The sequence below is a fragment of the Pangasianodon hypophthalmus genome, chromosome 23, assembly GCF_027358585.1.
Source record: "Pangasianodon hypophthalmus isolate fPanHyp1 chromosome 23, fPanHyp1.pri, whole genome shotgun sequence".
Taxonomy (NCBI): Eukaryota; Metazoa; Chordata; class Actinopteri; order Siluriformes; family Pangasiidae; genus Pangasianodon; species Pangasianodon hypophthalmus.
In genome coordinates, this window is record NC_069732.1 from 8900140 (window position 1) to 8919155 (window position 19016).

Genomic DNA, 19016 nt, shown 5'->3' on the forward strand with positions numbered 1-19016 from the left:
GTTTGTGTGGGATAGTCATCCTACACACATGCGTTTTTATTGATCAGAAGCTCCTGCTTTGGATAGAGAGCTACTTTTATCCCCACCACAAGGTGGCACTATTTCACTGTGAGATAGTGTTTGGTCCAGACATCTCTTCCACTCAGCATGAGCTCTACTAAGCACAGGATTTGGTAGCTTGCTTTATATTTACAGTATTTGCATTTAGGCTACTTTTTAACTTTACTGAGTACCCTAAGTGCCACCTGACAAACATTTTAAATTAATAAACGCCATGATGGTCCTGATAAAGCATGAATAATATCCACATGACTGATCTATAGCTAGATATCGCAAAGACAACGTGGCGCCTTTAAATGTTTACTTTTTAAAATATTTCAGTTTACAATATGTATTCTACTGGAAAAAATGCACACACAAGCCCTAATTTTGAAACCATTCAAGCACATGGGCTATTGGGCTTATTGTAGGCTGTTCCTGCACTGTATAATCAAAGAATAACAAATAAAGTAAAAAAAAAAAAAAAATTAAAAAAGACCTATATAATGGCTATAGAAGTTAAAAAATTATAGCATACTTTTTTTTCTATTACATTATTTATTTGTAAACTCTACACAGTTTAAAGTGTTTTTAGACCTTTGAAGCTTGTTCATTTTCAGTTGTGGCTGTTGTGTGTGCGTTTTGGCCAATGGAGCTGGATCGTGGATCCTCCCTGCAGTGCGTAACAGCGCAGTTGAGGATTTAACCAAGTCTTTGCTCCGGGCTTTAGAGCAGTCTTCAAGAGAGCGCCGATGCCTGCACTTACACACACACTCTCATATACACACGCACACGCACGCACACACACTCAGGCACACACACAGACGCACACACACACACTCACGATGGCAGTGTAAACTTGAGGTCCGTAGAGAGTCAGGACACGGCGCTATGACTGGAGTATTCGACAGAAGGATTCCTAGTTTCAAGCCTGCAGATTTCCAGAACGCCTTTCAGCTTTCCGCCATGCATCACCCGTCTCAGGAATCTCCCACTCTTCCCGAGTCTACAGCCACGGATTCAGGCTACTACAGCCCCGCCGGAGGGGTTCACCACGGCTACTGTTCACCCAACTCCAGCTCGTATGGGAAACCTCTGAATAGCTATCCGTACCAGTACCACGGAGCCAATGGACCTGCTGCTGGGAACTATTCCGCGAAATCTTACTCTGACTATGGCTCATACCCGACTTCTGCCTACCATCATCAGTATGCAGGAACGTACAGCAGAGTGCAATCACAGCCGAGCCCGCAAGGTAACACTTTTTTAATTTTATGTTTTTTTTATCTTATATAATTTAATTATTTTTATTTTAACACAATTTTGCGCAAAAGTCTTGCTGCAAAATGGTTACTAAAGCGTCTGCCTTAGTTTGTGAGAATGTCAGATTTTCATATAAAAAAATTCGTTTGTGCAATTCTATCCAAAAAATGTAGGAATATAGGATAGGGCTTAGGGACATTATATGAAGCTCTAATTCGTTATTTTAATCCAAAAAAATTATTTTTGATTTTCCTAAATGGAAAACATCAAATGCCTTCTCACCATGCAGAAATGTTTTCCCCTCCCGACTGCTTATTATTCATATGTCTATTTTCCTTTCTTTCGTTTTTGCTGTAGAGAAAGAGACTGTCGAGCCAGAAATAAGAATGGTCAATGGAAAGCCGAAGAAAGTCCGCAAACCGCGCACAATTTACTCCAGTTTCCAGCTGGCGGCTTTGCAGAGGCGCTTTCAGAACACGCAGTACCTCGCGCTGCCGGAGAGAGCCGAGCTCGCCGCGTCCCTGGGGCTCACACAGACACAGGTATGCGCTCTGGATCGCTCTTCCACTGACAGCATTTACTATTTCACTCAGATATCAAACCTCTCTGAAATATAAAATAATCTTTGTAAATATTGGTAGCAGATATTATACCAAATAATAAGCCTATTAGACTGATAGCGCACAACCACTTTTTCTGTTTTCATTATTATTATTATTATTATTATTATTATTATTGGTGCACGGTTTTACTGTCTGTTTTTACTTATTCTTGTTTCCCTTGTGTATTTCCTTCCTCCGCAGGTGAAAATCTGGTTTCAAAATAAAAGATCTAAACTGAAGAAGATCATGAAGAACGGAGATCTGCCTCCCCCGGAGCACAGCCCCAGTTCCAGCGACCCGATGGCGTGTAACTCCCCTCAGTCTCCGGCTGTGTGGGACTCACAGGCTCCTTCCAGACCTCACCACCAAGCCCAAAATATCAACACAGCCACCTCGTCGTTTCTGGAAAACACCGGCTCTTGGTTTTCCTCCGCCGGCCCGGTGAATTCCCATCTCCAGGCCCCCAGTTCCTTACAGCACTCTCTGGCTCTCGGATCAGGAACGTTGTACTGAAATTTGTGTTAATACTCGCTTGTATCGGACTGATGTTTAATTTTTTTCCTTTCTGAAGAATATGCAATGTACTGATTTGACATTCACAGAAAAAAAAACGTGTATAATGTGTAAATGTGTGCATGTAATTTATTTGCATTTGGAAGACTTATTAAATGTTTTTCATGGACTACAGACCCACACATTCTCAATGGTGCCTTACATTGAAACCTCAACGCTTGTCATACCTGGACGTGCCATATAATTAAGAGCAACGTACAATAAATATAGGAATCACGTGTTTTTCCTTTAAATTTGCTCTTTGAGTCTGTCATATTTTTACACAACTGTTAAATAGGTAATTTATGTTCAAACTGGACAGTAGGTCTCTCGCCGTAAATATCTGATGAAGCATTTTTTGAGGACACGTTTCCATTTTCTCAATTTACTGTGGCATTTGGTGAATGGATATGAGATGGTCCCGGACCTCTAATGAGTACAAGATTAAATTTGAATTACAAACGACAGGATCACATAAATTATATTAATGATGCAGTATAGACCTATGACAGATCTAGGCCTATAAAGTCGAGATGTCCAAGGATGTAATTATTTAGCATTATTTATATAGTCGTTATGGAGTTTTAACAATGCTTCTCGCTGCGTCCAGGTCTCATTAACACAATTCTGTAGATATCCTTCAGGGCATTCGGGTTTATTAGAATAGTGCTATTTCGGGCTATGTTAGCTATATAGTGGGGTATGTTATTATTATTATTATTATTATTATTATTATTATTATATACAGTACAGTAAAAAAGACTTTGAACTAATTATCAATCTATCTAATTACCTATAATAGCTTATTCAGTAGACCTACCAGAGAGAGTTTTCCATTATTTACGGTAAACACAGCCTATAAATATTGAAGGCATTTAGAATATTAGATAGTGCATATCCTTAACGTTGTAGACATTTCAGAATTAAAAAAAGAATCACAAAAACAGTGGCCTACATCTCTCTGTTTTTAATTTTTGAGAATGATATGAAAGGGACTGCTTGTGAGGAATCAGCCACTTGCAGCTACAGCTCAGCTCTCACAGATCCTCTTCACAGATCCTCTTCTTATAAGGCATAAATCTCGGAAATATGAACGTTTAATCAAAACTGTACGACAACACAAGTGCATCATAACAAAACATAAAACATCTGTTAGGCCTGTCTGGTACTCGGTTATACACAACTATCTACCTCATGCCTACAGACATAAATATTATAGTGTACAATATATTAATTGTCAGTAATTTTAAGGTTACACGTGTATGCTCGTCACATCCTTCAAATCACACGCGCGCGGGGCGCGCGCGCGTACACACACACACACACACACACACACACACACACACAGACACACACACACACACACACACACAGCAAACACTTAAAACAATAGCATTATTATTTCGACTATAGACTGTAGTATTGTAGGCTACCACACAGAGAAAATGATAGATATCATACAGACTGCAGAATCCTGATGTGCAAGATCTACAAAAAGTAAAACTGATATTAGGATTATTATGTTTATCCTTGATTATCCTCTAAAGCATTCAAACAGACACGCACGCACACATACTCACACACACTCACTCACACACACACACACACACACACTTCCTATGCCATTATATCGAGAGCCTTGTTAAATTCCAACTGACCATTTTCCACTCAGCGAATCCCTCCGCAAATGGTGTATGAATAATGACAGTTAGCTTCAACTGTATAACGCTCAACAATAATTATACTTCCACCAGGATTAGGGGTCCATTATCATAATCTGGACATTTACAATTATCTATAATTTGCAAAGATGCGCTTGGTTCTTGATTGCAGAAGGCTTTTTCTGGCTCACCATCGCTAAACAGTGACAGTAATAACGGTTAATTTTGCGGCCAATATATAAGAGGTGTCGGGCTGTGCAAAACACTTTCACACCTGAATTTGCTTACTCAACCACGAGCAGTGCATGGGACTGTCCCTATTCCCTGCGGGATCTGCGCCGAAACCACGGCCTCTGTCCGGCTCTGGATGGAGGTAAGCAACGTCTTTATGTCTTTATCAGTGGAGCAGAGAGCTGTGGTGTCTGAGGCGTGCTGGTGCTTGTTCACAGAGCTGAGGGAAACAGGCTAGCTTTCAAATGCAAAAGCGTCGTGTCAAGTAAACTAGTACGATTAGCTCTCTCTCTCTCTCTCTCTCTCTTTCCTTGTCTTGTCACATTGTCCAACCCTCATCTGTTTCACTGTTAATTGTCCCCTGCGTGCACGTCTCTATCCAGTTACATCTTCATCTGTGTTTATTTTAAAAGCTTTGGAGTTATTTTCAAAAACTATTTTTATCGATATGCGTAAAGTTGCGTAAACCCCAGGGTGGAGACATAGGGCCTACAATATTAGAGCATCTCTTTCCATAACTGCAAAATATCTAAATGAACCATCCCAAATCCACTCCGATCAGAAAAGTGTTTAAAAAATCAAGCTCCATTTGTGCGCCTGCATGGGGCATCCACAGGTTTGACAGCTGCAGGGGCTTCTCCTCTCCCCCATTCAGCACTGTAATTTCAGATAATATCCCGAGCGTTCACCCTTGTCAGCAATTTGTACATGAATAACCGAATAATTTCGTCTTTTTGTTTCGTCTTTGCTACCTCAAATCCAAATAAAGATGCCTTTCAGTATTAAAAGTGGTAGAAAATTACAGGTAATTATCTTTGACGGTAAAAACGCTGTAATCAGCGGGCTACATCAAAAATTACCCTAATTATGTCTGCATTTATGAGAATAGGAAAAAAAACCTTCACTTGGATAAAACCCATAAATTGTCCCAAATATCTCCTTCATATTGAACGAGACTGCAGCTGGGTGCTTTGTTCGGGATCGATCCTGTGGCGAATGGCATTCAGCGTTTCGCACATCAAGACAGGGAGAGAGGGGGAAAAACATTTTGTCAATACTGTAATGATTGAGACAGAGTAGATGGACAAGATGCGGTTCTGTATTATAGGAAAAACTCGATGAGAGACGACCAACTATGGTAAGCCATTTTGTTACTTCTTTAGATTATACCAGCCGTATATTCACTATAGGCCTAGAGCACCAGGAGTGAGTGTTATTTTGAATGAATCTATGCAACAGGAGAGAAATTGTTTACATCTTAAGAATAACATTTAATGAACGCTAATGACTTAATTAACAATGTAATCTAATTAATAAATAACCAAAAAAAAAAAAATCAAATTTGAATAAAAAGATTAAATCACTCATTCAAATGTCATTAATGTTAGGCAAAAAAATAAAAAATATATAAAATAAAAATAAATCAAGGGCATGACGCATTGTTTGAAGCCATGTTTTTTTTACTCGATTTATGACAAAACATAAAAAGTATTTTACAACTAAAATTAGACAACGTATTTACAAACAAATTGCTTTCTTTTGCTTAATGAAAAACATGTAATCATAATGCAAAGACCGCAACTGTTTTTTTTTTTGTTTTTTTTTCGATTTCAAATGTGACAGATGGGTTATTTGAAAAGGCGTCAGTGTTTCTTTCCGCTTCCGCTTTTGTCCCATGCTGGTGATGGAGCTATGAGTTTGGTTTACAAGTCAACAGATCTAGCAGGCGGCTTGTTGAAGCAATCCCATTTGAGTTGCAACAGTTTAGATCCACTGTCCGCCACGCTAGTGATCGTTGTTTATCCTTCACATGAAACTTCCCACAGGAAAAAAATGTCCTCAGTTTGTATTTTACAGATGGCAATGTGGGTCACTGTCGTTACCACTGCGCGCGGAGAAACTGAACGAGGGTCAGCGGCGAGGCCTCGGGCCTAACACCACCAGTGACTCGCAGCCTATCTCTGCATCGAGTCCTGATGAGGTGAGGAGTACCAGTGTGAGTAGCCGGCCATGTAGCTGTTGGCAGACATGTTCACTCCCTTGGAAGACGCGGACACGTCCCATATGGGAGGGATGGCCGGAGAGCGCGGGGACAGAGCGATGGAGCCCGGCAGCGGGTCACTCTCATGGGGATTACTGCCTTGCTTCAGCAACTTCTTAAACTTCGACCTTTTGTTCTGGAACCAGATTTTTACCTGAAACACACAGCAAACAAGCAGAGATGTTAATTCTCTGTATATTCTTGATATGTGATTAAAACCACTGATAGCAGAGCGCATAGCATGCTGCAGTATATGCAGAGAGCTGGATGTTGCAATACTTTAATGCAGTGCAATGCAATACTAGAAAATATGCACAAAAATAAATACAAAGTCTGGATCAGGATATAGATTCCTAACCAGATTTCCCGTCTGTAGATAGATGAGCAGCTCACCTGTGTCTGTGTGAGCCCGAGGGAAGCCGCCAGCTCCGCGCGCTCCGGCAGGGCGAGATACTGAGTTTGCTGGAATCTGTGGTTTAATGCCTGAAGCTGCAGACTGGAATAAATCGTCCTCGGCTTTCGAATCTTCTTTCCTTTCCCGTTGAAACGTATTTCTCCGTTTTCAATCACTGTAGTTTTCTGCTGTTCTGGAAAGGGTAACATTGCGTTGGTAGGAGAATATTGTAAGATTTTAACTCCTATTCATTACGGGCTAAGCACAGTGATTTCCGGCATGATAATTAAGCAGGAAAATAGAAACATGAAATACACTATTTTTTTTCTTCCATATTTAAAGCTGCACGCATTGACTTAATTTAATTGCATGCTAATTACAGTTCGCTATGGATGGGGGTAAAAATCGCCAATCGCCAGTGTGTAGCCTGATAACAAATCTGTTTCAGGAGCTCACGGTTGTGAGGATTAAAAGCAGAAACGGACACAAGGACTAAAAGCTCATCTCTGTGCCACAGAAGCAGACAAAGGACAATAGGCGCACTCGGGATTGCAAGGCGCCTTAAATACAAGCGCATAATTGTATCTGCTTCGTTTTTATTCGCGTTATAATTCGCACGTGCACCCGGATTTGATTTGTGTCGCAAACAAGCTGAGAAATAAGACTTGAGTAATAACGAAAGGATGACTTTGGCCTAATTAGACACTGAAGACAAATAAGCGAGTGTAGGAATGTAAAAGTGCGCTTACCTGTGTCTAACCTCGTCTGTGTGCCGGCGGCGTTATTATGGTAGGACGGCAGGTATGGACTGTGGTGCGGATGGCTCATGTACGAGTACGGTAGCGACCTGTTATACGAGTTCGAGCCCGAATACGGAGAGTTGTCGTGCTGGTGAGCGTGGGAGCCGGAATGGAGGCAGTGGATCGGGTAGTGGCTGGCGGCCATCGACGGAGAGCTCTGCTGCGAGTGCGACTGCTGACCAAACTCCATGAAAGCCGATTTTGACGAGTCCTGAGCCTCCAGACCGTCAGCCATCGTAGTCATGGTCATCATCAAATTTTCTGCCTTGAGAGTACTTACTCCCCCCCCCCTCCCGTCTCTCAAGTCCAAATGGGTCCTGTTGTGGTGTTCTTTCCCCCTTGTTTAGGGAATGCTGCCTTATTACTCCGAAATGTCTCTTTTTTCTCCCTTCCGTTTTTCTCACGCGGTGTGGCGAAAGGTGGGCTTGAGTAAAGGCAGGAGATTATAAGGTGGATTCTGTTAAATTTGAGTCCTTGCTTCTAGACTTGATGCAGACACTACAAGTAAAATGGTTTGTCTCCAAAGGGCAGCGCCTTCCTATTGGTCACTCAACCTCACGTCATCAGTTCTCTGCTTAGCTGAGACTTTACAGCGAGTTAACCTATCTTAACAGCTCTATGAGGAGGATAATAACGCTGGGGTATCCCTCGGATGTTCACCAAACAATTACTTGTAAATATGATTTTAAAGACAAGAAGGGCTTGAAAGGTGCGATAACCACAATCATGGGTTATACCCAGCGTCTGATCTGATTAAAATTGCGTTAATGACCCAGTGAGCTGATGATCAGGGTAGGCTATATTACAACCGTGTGAAAGCTGGCACTATAATTTTACGAATAGAGCAATCGTTTAGAATCTTGCGAATTATGATCAATTATTAGGAGAGTAATCGGAACACTTCCGTAACGAATTCGTATAAACTTGTTAACTGCGTAATTACGCGATGCGTGCTAGCTGTATGGTAATTACGCACAAGTCACAGTCCAAGGTTCTGTCATTGGATGTCCCGGCTAACTGACAGCATTTCCCTGCTGCAATCAGGAGCTCGTTACAGTTGAAAATGTATGTAAATTGCACATGCACTTAGTGGTTTGGCAAATCGCGTTCACATTATAAACCACGCTGTAAATACACACGACAACGCTCACTTAATTCACATTTCACATCGTTTCATTTTTATGGTCAACACGTTACTTTATAATATGGCGTTCATTTACTTTAAAGGGTGATGAAAAAGTAATTATAGTCGCAATCAGTTATATCCAAATCCCATTTGATTACCCGCTACACTGTATTTAAATAGCTCCAATAAAATTGTGAACAATTCATCTGTAATGATTATGGACGAAGTTTATTTTTGGAGGTGGAATAAAAGTAGATATAGCATAAATTATCCGCTAATTATACGCCAGTGTCGCCTCAATTATCCTCTTATCAAAAATGGTCGTCTAAATGCAGCGTTTAGTTTCAATTTTCTCCCTTTCTGTAACAAGAACTTGGTACCTTGCTATTATTGCCAGGGTTGTTATTTACTTTGCGGGATTTAAAAGTGCACAAGCGGCCTGGATACCCACTCTGCGTGAACGGACGAGCAGAGACACAGGGCCAGCTGATCGTTCAAAAGCTCGCGCTGCTGGACTTTTCACTGATTTCTGCTGGCAACAAAACATAGCTGGAATTTGTATTTAAGACATTATGACAGGTAAGGGACAAGAGCTTGTATGATCTATCGCAGGTTAATTATGGACCTCCAAATTGTTTGGAGTGATTGAATTTTTTTATGATATTATTGTGCCTTCTGCAGCTCTCATTTTAATGCAATGGTGCATTAGAGTCTCTGTTCGAACCAGTTTTGCGATTTTTTTTTCAACGACGCCAGAGGGAAACCAGACCCAAACAGGCCTATTCTCTAATCACCTCTGAATGGTACAAACTAAACTTTCAATTCTGCTTTGTTGCCTGCACTTTAGGCGTGTAATAGGCTGAGACGTAGCGGTTCATTACCTTTGCTTTTGTCTCTTGTGTGAAATGACAAATGACAAACCCTTGCGATAAAAAAAAACACGTTTTACTCTTCTTCCACAGCTTTTTGCACATTAATAAAATCTTACTGCATGTCTCATATAATCGTATATATGCCTACAGACACGTCAGTTAAAACGCATGATTTAAAAAAAAAAATAGACAAATAGACAGCAGCTATAAGACCTTACAGTATGTAGGAGATCTCAGTTTCCAGCTTCAGTAGAAAGCTCTGTAGCCTACAGAAGATTTATAGTATTCTTTAGATAAGGTAACTGGCAGGCCTGAATTAAGTATAACCATTATTTCATTAAAAATCTTATTATATTCTAGGCTTACATTTTAGACTGTAGGGGATTTGAGTACTGTGTGGCCTCCGCTATAGAAGTGTGGCGAAATAGCATTTAATTCGAGCAGCCAAGAGACAGAATCACTCAGTAAAATCACTCAGTAAAATCACTCAATAAAATCACTCGGCTTTAGTTTCAGACAAATCCACACTACTGGTAATTTATATGTGCCATAACAAAGTGCTTGTTCGATACATGGGTATTTGTTTATAAAGTTATCTTCATGTAAAAATAAGGAAAACATTTGTAACTTACTTCATGGATTATGATAACAAGATACAGAGATCAGTATTCGTTATAGGCCTATTTATATTTCCTGTCAACAGAGGATATCAGCAACAACAACAACAAAAAACGATTATTATTATTATTATTATTATTATTGTTGTTGTTGTTGTTGATATTATTATTATTATTTATGATATTATTATTATTATTATTATTATTGTTGTTGTTGTTGTTGTTGATATTATTATTATTATTATTATTATTATTATTATTATTCTGATTGTTGTTATTGATGATGATGTTGTTGTAGGCCTTGTGCGTGCATAGTTGTGTGTCTGCATTCTCCATATAACTGAGTGTTAACACTGTGCTCATCTGAAACATTCATTCTCTAACAAGAGCTTGGAATTTTCCAGCAGCTACTAATCGATTGCTTGGGTATATTCGGATTGTGTACAGTTTATTTCAGGATTTTTAGGACACGTTTTGGGGTCGAAATGATCAGAAACGGTTAATGCGCGTCTCCTCTGTGCAGTTCAGCCCCACTGACTGTAATGGCACCATGCATGAGTTCACATCACTGCGGGGGAAAGCAACTGCAGCAGGGAAAGCTGACTTTGCATCAGGACTGAAATGATTAAAGCCAAGATTTAGAGCTAAATAGTATAACAGTCGTCAGAGCCGTGGTCATGAGAGTGGCTTCCTGTAGAAAAGCTGGAGTGGAGAAGATGCGCATGTGAAGGGCAGCTGGTGTGGAGTCAATTCAAACTAATGACAGAAATAATCTGTCCAGTCTTTAAACAACCCGTGCTTAAAACCTAGATATATTAGACACGTGATTACGTGGTTAGTTTAAATTATTACAGTGTTTTATAGCGACACATGCTGTATTTTCTGTCTCTTCTGACAGCCTGCACATGATGGACAGAGTGCTCAGTTTCACTTCCACAGCAAGTCCGTGCACAGCATTTCTCCACGAATCATATACTAGTCTGTCGTATCTAGGCCTAGTTTTCATCATTTCCAAAATTTCACACACTCTAACCATGGCCTTTTTTCCCCAGAAGAACAAGGAAACACGTTTTTTCCTCTCAACAAAATGGGTACAGAAAAAGAAAAAGCTAGACTACGTGCATTATGTTGCATCCAGCAAAAGGCATACCTCGGCATTAATTTTCGGTTCATCTAAATTAAGCTGAAATCTCTTTTATCTTTTGAGAATGTTGAACAAATGAGAACAGTGGGATTTTTTCGTGGCTCTTTTTCGACTTAATAGAAGACATTATTAGCTCTGACAGCACACAGCTCAGGTCTGGAGGAGAGGATTTTGTAGAGAGATGACAGACAGGAAGGCTAGCAATCATAGGCTCTTTTTTACCCGAATGTACTGTTCGATGCCGTTTATCCTTGATGATAGAAAACTGCTCTGTTGCCAGGACGCGGCTGCTAAAATAGAGGGCAAGAGCAACATTTCCATTTTCCAGTTTGAAAGCCATTGAAATGAATTAGTAAAATGGAAAAAAAAAATCCCGTGGTAAACAAAGGCGACAAACAAAGATAGCCTTTTTCTTGAGCCGAGTCCCCTTTCAATTTCTGATTTTTCGTTTGCGCCTGTATTCCCAGGCTTTGAATTCAACCCTTGTAAATGGATCACCTTCCTGATGTGCATCAGTGGTGATTATTAATTTTACAATATGATCAGAAAATACAGTACAGAATTCAATTAAGCTGCTTTTTGCGACCCAATTAGGCTGCTCTTTCATATTTCATAGGGAACTGAGTCTAAAGTAGATGATCTAAACTGCAAGCCCTTACTACGATAAAGCATGGATATAAGTGTGTAAGGAAAAAAAAAAGCATGCAATCTACATATATGCAGCCTATCATTTTTTACCTGAAAACGTGAATAATAAAGATTTTAATGTATATAAATGTATCTTAAGGACCATCTATATTTCTACTAGCTATATTTATAGTTTTAATTTAAAAGTCAATGCAAAAGCACACCACATCATGTACCTTCCCAGGTAAAAGATACATAGCCTCCTAAAGCTACAACAAATGTAGATTCCTGGTAACAGAGCCATTTTCGATCAGATATCCTTATATATCTATATCCAACAGCATGTCTCTGGAGAGCCGTTGACAATTCTGGGTAACGTATAATGTCCCTAAAAGGAGTTAGTCAGGCTAGTGTGTGTTTTGACAGCTTGAGAACACACCCGAGTGAATAGTGGGTTTGCATGTCATCACAGACACATGCTTTATTGTTGTTTGGGCGCGCAGTGGCCGAGCACCAAGTGTGTTTTAGTAAACACGCGCGTTAAAGTTGCAGCACTCTCATGCATAACTATACATTTTTCGGGATAATGTAGAAATAAATGACTGTAATACAGCATCTCCTGACAAACTGTGAATCCAGTGAATAATTTTTAGCAGTAGCAGCGCACTAGCAATAATTTAATTTTTTGAGGGCATTAATTATTATCATAGCAAATAATATAATAACACTGATAACAATGCCGTTTAAACAACAACAACAACAACAACAATAATAATAATAATAATAATGATGATGATTATTATTATTATTATTATTATTATTATTATTATTATTATTATTATTATTATGTAGAAGTAGTGTTGTAGTATTACTGTTGTTGTTGTTGTTGGTGGTGGTGGTGGTGGTGGTGGTGGTGGTTTTGTTTAGTATTACCCCATTAATTAAATTTTTTTTGTAAACTTACCTGCACATTAATTTCGAATGTGTTAAACGCAATATATTCATAATAAAACAGTAATTCATTCTTTCAGGTTAATGAATTGAAGTATTCCTACAACTCTGCCATAAGAAGGTACCACGCTGTATTGCTTGTGGCTGGGGTGGTACCATCACGGGTACAGTGGTCCTTAAGTTCCAGTTATGGACCTTAAATTATTTAACAGGTTTCGAGTTAAAAATTACCTGCTAAAGATACAAAATCTTGATGGTACACTCCAGCGACAGGGAAAATTACAGTCTGGTAATTTTATTTCTGGGACTAGACTTAAGATCTTTTCGCTTTTCTTCAGCTTGTCTCACGGCAGAAACAGACCAGGAATCAATGTTTCCTAAAAGATTTTTCCTAAAAAAAATTCAGTAAAAAAAAACAAAAAACAAAAAAACGTTTTTCACTGAAACCTTTTTAGGTTGCATGATTTACCTGGTAATTCTATTTTGCAGTTGCATATGTAGTCATCCTTTACTACTATGTTAATTCGTCTTTGATCTTTCAATGGTCCAGATCCATGGTTAAATTAATATTCAGTGTAGATGCCGTGGTTCTGAGGAAATGGTTTTTTTGCATATGAGGGTTTAGGCAGGCAGGTGGTTTACTCCGAGAGTGCAGCACTATTAGCCTGTATCACGCCTGGCTCCATCTGTATGCCTTGCAAGGCATCACTTATTAACAATGCATGCGTGTAGCCTATTTGCAATTCTCCTTATCCAGCATTGTCTAAAAACATGTTGTCACCATTTCCCCCTACTGTATCATCCATCACACTAGCCATGTTCGGGATGGATATATACATACATATCACATTATATCATATATATATATATATTTATATTTATATGATATAATTATAATTAATATATATATATTTATATTCATATAATTTACAAAGGAGCTAATATATATATTAATCATTTACAAAGAAGCTATACCATAGAAGCTATTTGTCAACAAATTTGCAGTCAGATCATGCACACACACACACACACACACACGCATATATATATATATATATATATATATATATATATATATATATATATATATATATATATATGTATGTATGTATGTATATTGGATTTGACTGCAATTTTGATGACAAATAGCCTCTCTGGTATAGCTTCTTTGTAAATGATTAATTTGAATACTATAAAAGCAGCCTCGTAGCATTAATCACATAATGAAAGGCCTGACATGAAGAAAGGAAAATTATCACAGCAATTCTGTCTGATCTTATTTAGGCTATGTTATTTAAACTCGGAATTGAACCACTCATGTTGACAAATTGCATGGATTTCATTTCTATTTGTAATTTGGAAACGCTCAAAAAAAAAAAGGGAGGGAGGGGGGGTTAAATGCTGTCTGTCTTCAGATTTGTTTCATTGTCGTCATGGTGATCTTCAGAAAAAAAAAAACAAAAAAAAAAAAAACAGGCAATGTAAATGAACGCATATAGGCCCAGTTCTTTATTATTATTATCATTATATTTTCTGTTCAAACTCGAAGGTGTTGGATGAGCTTAAATTGCGTGTGACTGAACAAGACGTTTCCTTCATCCGCGTTTGCAGAGACTCAGTGAGGGAGAGGTGAAAACAATGAGGAGCAGAAAACACAATTGGGAGCTTGAAACTCAAGCCCGGCGTGTGAGATGAGGCGGAAAAATGCAGAGAAAACAAGTCACACCTGGTGGACCGCCTCATACCTGCTCAATTCATTCCACTGCCAGGGTTCTCAGGAGTTCATCATATTTCTCAAGCTACTGTTCATGACTTACTCATCACAAATCCACAAAAAAAAAAAAAAACAATTCCTACATGAACTCATGAACCTCGCAAAAAAAAACAAAAAAACAACAACCAGGTGATTATGTGCAAAGTTAAAAAGTACAGATTGGTATCAGGGAAAAGATGCTGCATGAGTGATGAGAGTTCCTTCCCAAAAGGATTAAGTAAAAAGATAACATTTCTTCACCCACAAATTGCTGTGTTTAGTACCAGTAAGCCTACATTAGGCCTGTCCTATTCTTTATGAAAAGTTTTTCAGACATAAGCGTATTTTGTTCCATTTATACATTGAAACTGTTGGTAAGATTAATCTACAATTTTATCTAGATACTGTGAGAATAATAGCAATTGAACAGCATTTAAAAGTGCTGCACAGAACTCCTATAGAACTACTACAACACCCCGGCAGAAATAGACCATTATCCAAACCTTAATCCAATCTGATGCAAAAAATATATAACATAATGTTTGCAGGATATATCATAAATAAGTAGAGTATATTATATTGGATTATGTATTTTCAAATCTTGCTTCTTTTTTTTCAACAAAGAAATGACTACAGAAGATAAAACTGCTGGGGAGGTATCATATTAAAATGCAAAATATTGATCAATGGTTTAAATGTTGCCACAAATTAGGTGATGCAACATAAATGGGCCATTTGAGAAGATGACTGTTATAAGCCATATAATTTCAGATTTATTAGAGCTTTTCAGACAAAAAGACTTGAAGCTCTTATTTTCATTAGCTGTAAATGCCATTTCAATTCAAGGGTTTTAGACCGTGTCTGTTTTAAACAAAACACAAGCAGGCAATCACACTGATAACTGCCCTTGGAAATGCATCCACCAGAGCGCTTATTCAATCAATACAAGGAGAGAGGGTGTTCATATAAATAATGAAAACAAGGCAAAGTCATTTTCTACAAAGTAAACCAGGTCTCACAGCAATAACAAATAGCTTATCTGCAGAAGTCTGAGGAAACCAGCGTATTATGTTTTTCTGCTCTTGTATGCTATTCTAGCTCTGTGTGTGTGTGTGTGTGTAGGATTTAGTTATAGGTAGCCTATATGAAGGTATACAGTGCTGATGTCAAGCCGGATGCAGAAGCTGTGATGGACAAGCATTGTACAAATCTTATTCTGGATGAAAATAGTTTGGATTTGATAAGGGTACACTGTGGACATATGGATGGAGTGGCATGAAGTGGGAGGGGAGCTGCCAATCACAAGGCTGCATGAATTCCTTGACTAGTTGCCTGCTTTTTTAAGGGCTCCACAACATGCAACCAAATTAGTATAGCGGATTAGGAAAGTGTTGTATTCTTTGAGATGTGTTTCATAGTGAAATGTGTAGATATTATTGAAATATGTTTTGATCGTTGTGAAATGTGTGTAGTTTTTAGTGAAATATATATGTATATATATATATATATATATATATATATATATATATGTATATATATATATATATATATATATATATATATATATATATATATATTAGTGAAATGTATGCATATCTTAATACAATATAAGATGATCTTAGTGAAATATATGTAGATCATAATGAAAAATAAAAAGTTCTTAGTGAAATGCTTGTATATCTTAATAAAATATAAGAAGATCTTAGTCAAATATACGTAGATCTTAATGAAATATAAAATCTTTGTCAAATATGTGTAGATCTTAAATTTCGTTGACTCAGTGGTGGCTTTGAGTTTGAGAGTAACACGCTTCAAAAGCTTTTTCAACTACTGATGATGCATCAAGTCACCGAAGCTGTCTACTGTTCAAAGACAACCTATTACTGCCTTTAAATACAGTCACTGTATGGACGAGATTCTTTAAGTACGCTTTCATCTTGTATTGTAGTCTGCCACAGGTGTCTGCTCATCTTTTATCAGAGACGAGCGACATTTTCTGTCCATTAGCAAATTTAGGCCACATAGCTTTTAATACCAAACTATTTACACCTCATAACTGTGCATAAAAGCCTAGATAAAACAAGGTCATCGGGTCTGCCTGAGAAAAACATTTTAGAATCCTGTCTATTGATTGAATATGATGGCTTCATCACCCACACTCACCTCCCTGAGAGTGACGTGCATCCATACCGCCCCCCACAGCTCCTTCCTCCCTGCTGCTGGTTGGTTTCTACAGCTGTGGTGTGTGAGAAATGACCAGAGAATTGGCCTCTGGGATAGCAGCAAGCCATCCTGGTGCTATTAGGCTTGTGGCTAATAATAGGTGTTTCAGTCTGGGGGAAGATCAATCAGGGGGAATCATAGGGAATGTTCTGAGGAGCACTTTTACACATCTGTCCAGATGGATGAAATTACACTTGTCTGTTTTTAGCTGTATTACTCCTAAATTGGTTGTCTACTTTTTTTCTTGCTCTCTCTCTCTCTATGCCGCTCATTCATGTGTCAGTGGTCTGCTAAAAGGATTGGGTGCTAAACTCCCTGTCATTTTAGTCTTTTCCTCATGCATGCCCCCCCTCTGCACACCTTCAATTTATTTACTTACTTGCATCTGAGCAAGAGACAAATAATGTCTCCAGAGATTTTCCTCCTTGTGAAGAGGTTAATTGCAAAGCAGTGCATGGAACACATCTTTCATGTGTTTTAAATGTTTTAAGGTGCCACAAATAAAATATTGTGTTCATATGAATACTATTGAGGACATGATAATCTATATTAATGTCTTGGTGTTTTATAAAATATGCAGATCATTTTTTATTATTACAAATTAATAATTTCTTTATGAATCTTTTCTAGTGGTTTAATTGATTTTACTGTTCTGTACTATTCATATGCAAATATTATAATGCGTTGTAAACCTATTCATATACTGGAAACCGTCAATGCTCACAACTACTGTGCTATGAATATTTAGAAATATCCTTGAAATATGCCCATCGCTGTCATGAGCCATGAGCGTACTGGGCTGTGGAGGTAACCACATGTTGGTAAGACCCCCTGTGATTTAGCACTGCCAGTTAACTGGTATGATGTGTCCATCACAGAGGTGTGTGTGGAGACTGAGAGGGGTCATTTACAGACTACAAAATAGCTGCATGCATCTGTGATTTCAGCTCAGTGGCTGACAGCTTGAAATGTTATATGTTTGTGAGCGACAGTGTGGCAACTTGTATCGAGTTCTGGCCTTTTCAGCAATGTCTTTTGAGTTTTATGCTGAGTTCACGAATGATATAACTCTTAGAAATGTGCCAAGTTTGATTTGCTTGTAGTATGAATTCGTATAAGTATCCCTGACACTGTTACAATGGGCTGACACTCACAATATGGCACTCAGTGAAATTACCACTCAAAGACACTCAGTGGGACTTTTTTTTTAACAGTGAAAATGAATACTGTACATCATTGTTGTTTCTTTTTTTTTGCTTGCAGGGAGCCTGATTTGAGATGTTCTTCTGTTGTTGATTGCTCAACATTGAGAGATATTTCAAGGGCTCAGAGAGCTGACTGAGGAGAAGTCTTTTGAAAGAGCAAAGCCCGATGACCAGGCGAAGGAAATCAAGGCTCCCTAGTGTGTCGCCTTAGCAACGGGGGAAAATTAGCATTGACTTCCGAGCAAGCCTACAAAACTAGGCTTCAGGGTATTTTTTACATCTTGAAAAGTGACAATCAAAGAAGATCTAAAGACACGCTTCCACTTCCATTTATATTGAAATCAGTTTCTTTCTTTTTTCCGCTGCCCGAACACAAAAAGTCTTAATGTATGTATTTTTGCTCATTTTACTGTGTTGTGCAGTTTCCCCGCAATGCCCCCTTGCTCATGTTTGCCTCCCGCCGTGGCAAACAGAACACGTCTATGATAGTGAATGCATTTCAGAGTACTTCCCAACATGAACTAGAGCTGACACTGGCTTCCTCATTCGCAGGCATGGAATTCAGCTCTCATGATTGCCAACACGCTTAATGATAGCGTCTCCTAGAGTCACAGAAGTATCACACTGATGCACCATCTCTCTCTCTCTCCCTCTCTTCATCACATTGCAGGGAATTCAGCGGCGTCCAAACGGCAGAACCCGCAAGTAAGCCCATCAGGAGCCGTTATTCAGAGAAATGAAGTGCAGATTGTTTGTGCAGACGCATGAAGCTGCTTGGTGTATACTCTCATCACAAGCGAGCTGCACTGCCATGTAGGAACAAGCAGGAATACATTAAAAGGTAATGAGAGATCAGTCAGAAGAGGGTCATGCAGGGGCACTGTTTGGCATCGCCATTGCCGGAGAGAGCTTTCA

At 38.7% G+C, this 19016-nt stretch overlaps 3 protein-coding genes across 3 annotated transcripts in view; 2 read left to right on the plus strand and 1 right to left on the minus strand.

The window, feature by feature from the left end:
• Window positions 1–19016, plus strand: part of chrac1 (chromatin accessibility complex subunit 1) — a 99321-nt gene that overhangs the window by 32661 nt on the left and 47644 nt on the right. The window lies entirely within an intron of this gene.
• Window positions 753–2593, plus strand: dlx5a (distal-less homeobox 5a). The gene is made up of 3 exons (XM_026929967.3): window positions 753–1294; window positions 1660–1844; window positions 2106–2593. Exons 1-3 carry the CDS (start codon window positions 931–933, stop codon window positions 2415–2417), a joined length of 861 nt encoding a protein of 286 aa, XP_026785768.1. The 5' UTR covers window positions 753–930; the 3' UTR covers window positions 2418–2593.
• Window positions 5495–8221, minus strand: dlx6a (distal-less homeobox 6a). Its single transcript, XM_026930129.3, has 3 exons — window positions 7533–8221; window positions 6783–6976; window positions 5495–6543 (listed from the first exon to the last, which is right to left on the minus strand). Exons 1-3 carry the CDS (start codon window positions 7834–7836, stop codon window positions 6304–6306), a joined length of 738 nt encoding a protein of 245 aa, XP_026785930.1. The 5' UTR covers window positions 7837–8221; the 3' UTR covers window positions 5495–6303.

What these genes read in the sequence shown, in the direction of transcription:
- dlx5a (XM_026929967.3), top strand. Translation starts at nt 931, where the DNA reads ATGACTGGAGTATTCGACAGAAGGATTCCTAGTTTCAAGCCTGCAGAT. An exon ending in ATCACAGCCGAGCCCGCAAG is followed by an intron (nt 1,295 to 1,659) that starts GTAACACTTTTT and finishes TTTTTGCTGTAG; the next exon opens with AGAAAGAGACTGTCGAGCCA. An exon ending in TGGGGCTCACACAGACACAG is followed by an intron (nt 1,845 to 2,105) that starts GTATGCGCTCTG and finishes CTTCCTCCGCAG; the next exon opens with GTGAAAATCTGGTTTCAAAA.
- dlx6a (XM_026930129.3), bottom strand. Translation starts at nt 7,836, where the DNA reads ATGATGACCATGACTACGATGGCTGACGGTCTGGAGGCTCAGGACTCG. An exon ending in ACAGACGAGGTTAGACACAG is followed by an intron (nt 6,977 to 7,532) that starts GTAAGCGCACTT and finishes TACCCTTTCCAG; the next exon opens with AACAGCAGAAAACTACAGTG. An exon ending in TCGGGCTCACACAGACACAG is followed by an intron (nt 6,544 to 6,782) that starts GTGAGCTGCTCA and finishes TGTGTGTTTCAG; the next exon opens with GTAAAAATCTGGTTCCAGAA.